Source organism: Melampsora larici-populina (genome assembly GCF_000204055.1).
Source record: "Melampsora larici-populina 98AG31 unplaced genomic scaffold MELLAscaffold_6, whole genome shotgun sequence".
Classification (NCBI taxonomy): Eukaryota; Fungi; Basidiomycota; class Pucciniomycetes; order Pucciniales; family Melampsoraceae; genus Melampsora; species Melampsora laricis-populina.
Genome location: NW_006768770.1, coordinates 1,555,569 through 1,560,093, shown reverse-complemented (window position 1 = coordinate 1,560,093; position 4,525 = coordinate 1,555,569). Strand labels below are relative to the sequence as shown.

At 41.4% G+C, this 4,525-nt stretch overlaps 1 protein-coding gene across 1 annotated transcript; it reads left to right on the top strand.

Moving 5' to 3' along the window:
- Positions 1-3,618: 3,618 nt before the first annotated feature.
- On the top strand, positions 3,619-4,221 carry MELLADRAFT_94561 (uncharacterized protein; the record flags this gene model as incomplete). The annotated part of the gene is made up of 2 exons (XM_007406514.1): positions 3,619-4,088; positions 4,137-4,221. The coding sequence occupies 2 exons, from the start codon at positions 3,619-3,621 to the stop codon at positions 4,219-4,221; spliced, it is 555 nt and encodes a 184-aa protein (XP_007406576.1).
- Between the last annotated feature and the right edge of the window lie 304 nt (positions 4,222-4,525).

The following is a 4,525-nucleotide window of genomic DNA, read 5'->3' as shown; positions in this document are numbered from 1 at the left end:
CCTGAAATCACCAAAGTACTAATACAAAAGCCCCAGAGTGCAGTATTGTCAAATCCTGATCCATGGAAGCGTCGCTGCCTTCCACCAGGGTACGGGAAAGATCCAGATCCTCGAAGTACAAAAGCACTTCAAACTGCAATCAACCATTGTTTGAAGGAAATACGAAAAGAATTTGATAGTGTGGTAAGTGGCTCTTTTTTTTCTTCTGATTTTTTTCAAGCTCCTTTGTCAAGACCTTGCCTTTGTCCAGCTCCTTTCAAACATAAGCCTCCCAAACCAATCAGCCGAGCCAGTTGATGCCAATGTGCCAAAGATTGATGGTGTGATTCTCAAGGTTTATATTTCTTTCTTTCTTTCTTCATTTCTATTTTCAAGTTGAGCTGATGTACAAATAGCTTTGGGAGAAGAAACATGCACAGGTTGGTGGTCGAATTCTTGTGGAGGACGAAATTCTAGATGCAGTGGATCATCTACAAGAGGCTTGATATGCGTGGCTGGTGAGAATCTCTTCCTGGACACTCTCTTGTGTTAATAAATTCGATGCTGACTCAAATTGCTCTATTCTACTCTCAGAGAATGCAGGCTATTCATTGGGGCTTGAACGTTGAGGTGTATAAGAACAAAACGCTCTGGAATGTTGTGGACCGTAAATTGGAGTACCTTCGGGGTAAACCTTTGCGATACCGTTATGCGTATGTAATACTTATTAATGCAACAAGCTTGATACATTCTCACTTGGCTTTATCCCCTTACAGATTCTATCTTGTGGCGCTGGACAATGATATTGACCGAATCGATGGGACAAAGAATTTTAAAGAACTGCAAACAATCACAAAGTTTGCTCCGCCAGATGAAGATCAAATCAAGGCTGTCATGGAAGAGTTGGATCAGACTTATGGAGAAAGCGATGGGCCAGATGAGGCATCGCACAAACAAATTGTGGCTTCATGAGACCAGAATTGAGGGTTTGATCCTTTGGTCTACACCATTTATCTCTCTATCTTTGTCTCATTTTGCTTCGATTGTTTCATACTTCTCTGTGAATATGTTCAGATATTTCTTTTACTTTTGCTTTATTGTTTCTGGTATCTCGTCATACAATTTTTTTATTGTGCATATTTACAGTCTCCCTGTGCATTGTTTAAATCTCGTTTTTGTATTATGATTATGTAGGATTCTGGTCCTTCAAGTCGTATCTTTTTATCATTGTTTTATCTAGCATCTTATGTAACTTTGTAGTTTCCATTGCTGCAATCAAACAACTTCACTCATACTCCCCCTGTGCCTGCGAGAAACGAGACAGATCAAAGAATTGTGGCTGGCAATCAAAACAAGCGGCAGATTTTTCCCCCCCAAAAAATCGGGTGCGCCGCTGCGGACAAGCAGCCTGTAGGCTCGAGGCAGAATTCCGGGCCTACCCCGGGGGCGATAAGCACGCTTTTGACACGCGGGTCACCAGCAACAAAAATCGGCTGGTCAGCCGGGACCTGTCACCGGGTGATCATCCGTTACGGTGACCTTGTGGTGTAGGCCTTTTGTAACCCCTGGATTCACCCGATAAACTCAGGCATTACTAAACCAATCAGGACCAGTACTCGGGTGGAGTCAGTCCTGGAGTGCAATGGCTTACTCTAGTACCATCATTCATTCCAATGATAAGAGCCCAATCAGGACCAGTACTCGGGTGGAGTCAGCCCTGGAGTGCAATGGCTTACTCTAGTACCATCATTCATTCCAATGATAAGAGCTATGATCATTGGAATGAAAAAGAATTATCATGATCCAAAGAAACAATTTCTTATGATGGAAGTCCAGCCCAATTTCATATGATGAAAGTCAAGCCCAAATATGGGGAAGCCAGTTCAATGTGAAAGATCTATCTGGTGTTGCCAACATAATTGCCTATGAAAGACCATTGTGAAGCAACCAATATGAAGTGCCCATGTATTTTGTCTTTCCAACACAAAAACTTATGATGAAAGACAAGTACATATGTGAGGAAGCCAGTTCAATGTGAAAGATGTATCTTGTGTTGCCACTTTTGTCTTTCATAGCTCTTGTCTTTCTATAAAACTTATGATGAAAGACAAGTAGATATGTGAGGAAGCCAGTTCAATGTGAAAGATGTATCTTGTGTTGCCACTTTTGTCTTTCATAGCTCTTGTCTTTCTATAAAACTTATGATGAAAGACAAGTAGATATGTGAGGAAGCCAGTTTAATTTGACCCAAACCAACCATAAATCCAGATGTGAGGCTTAGTTGGGTTGTCCATGTGCATCCCCAGCTAGTGCTAGACTACAAGGTGCACTGTTGAAGGCACCTTTGGGGTCATGGCTTTCACCACAGGTGCCCAATGGTGAAATGGATGGCGCCAAACTATTTTCAGAGGTTGATTACTCAATATCAAGCAAGATATTGTGTTACTAATCTGGTCAGGCACATAAAGTACTTGTGATGTGAGGCTTTTACACACTAAATAGTGAGATTTCAAGGTATCCTGACCAAAAAAACAATTTTTTTGCGGCCCAATCAAAGGATGATTCTATACAATCATGAAACAACTTTCGCAGTCTGTTCAAAACAAAAACCCAAAATGTTTTATTTGAAGACCACACCTCCAAAAACAGGCTCAAAGTTGACAAAAACAGTGTTAAGTGCAAGATGGATTGACTTCACGGTGGATAAAAGTTGAATATTATGAAGCCCCATACTATCCATCTTCCATACAGCTTTAACTTTTGATTCATCTCAAAAACTCAAAAAGTTTGATTGGTAGCACAGGTTTCCGTAGGAAGCATGCTACTGCCTTACAGAGGTGACTAATTGCCCCACAAGTGCAAGACACATTGACTTCATGGTGTCCAACATATGAATATATCAAAGCCCGCCCCATACATCAATTATCACATGCAGCATCAACTTTTGGTTTACCACCCAAACTCAAACAGTCTGATTGGTAGCACAGGTCCACTTCATAAGCATACTACGGGGTCAGAGCAAGGTCCTGATTTGCCACCAGACACAAACAACATCACAGTGTGCCTAACTCTTTGAATCCAATTTTTTCATCTATTATTCTCCATTTTAACTATATTCAGGTAGCTCCCATTCTTAATCAGAATATATGCACTCAAACTCCCAGTTAGCCATGTTTACCCCTCAAAGAACCTCCTTTTAGCGCTATGTAGCCATCACAGCATATTATTTATACTCTAGAGCCTGTTGATGGTATTGAGCATACCAGATCATTTATACTCTACAGCCTGTTTGATGGTATTGAGTTATATAGAGCAATCCTGTTATTATTATTATACCTACATATGATTTTTGAGTGGTGAGTACATATTTTATACTTGTTGATTCCAGCACCTTCCACGTGTAGCATGGATTTATGGAGGTTTGGATACTTGTTGATTCCAGCACCTTCCACGTGTAGCATGGATTTATGGAGGTTTGGAGAGAGGGCACTGACTTTGCGTCACACCAACTCCACAGTTATCTCCTCGATTTCTGTCATTCTAATCATCTTTATCCCCTCCATTCTACAATCATAAAATCCAATCATAAAATCTATAATCACCTTCCTACATTACCTTGCTTAACCACCTGCAGTCTTGATGGTTTCCACTCGTCGTAATCCGGTTTCTGATGGTGCAAGTCATTCAACTGGTGTACTGACTCAGTCAAAATCCAATGCGAAGACGAAGAGGTCAAAATCAAAGAAGAAGACGAAAACGAAGAATGGTGATGGTCAGAACGTTACTGAAGGTGATGATCAAAACATCATCCCAGATCGCCAAACTGAAGAAGAAGACCAGGGTCAAACAATCACTCAAAACAAATCCTCTCAACCCAGCATCTTCCGATCTCGCTTTCCTGGACTAGAGATGGAAACCTTCGAGGACCATCTGGATGATTGGACTCTTGTTGAACTTCGACAACATATTGCTAAACAAGGATCAAAGTCAAGTAGACCTCATCAGGAGATTAGGACTTTGGTGAAGAGTATTTGCTTGGAATACGAGAAGAGAATGCTGATGGCAGCCTTGATGGGTGGAGTGCCAGAAATTGTGATCTGGAATCTTGTGTAAGTTATTGTCCCATCTGTTGATTGAATAAAATTCACTGTATGTAGTGTGCTTAAACGCCCGTATACATGTCAACCTATAGGGGAGAAGGAGCGAGGAAGGGGCATGCAAATCCCTGGATTCGATTTTTAGCTTTTTGTCCACTGGCGCTTGCTGAAACATGTATGTATTTTCCTTTGTGTTGAACTGATTTCCTGTTGTTGAGGATAAGTTCTTTCCACAGTACCAGAGTCAGGCGACTCAGAGGGATGGGCGGAACGAAACCGGAAGGTGTCAAAAATTTGGAAGAAGCTGAACAAAGATCAGAAAGACGTCTTTTGAGACCCTTTCTTCTTTGCATTGGCCGACCTTCCAAATCTCTCCAACGTACCCTTTGATGGAGACGAATCAACGGAATTGGAAGACAAAGATGAAATCAATCTCCAACACCTCGATG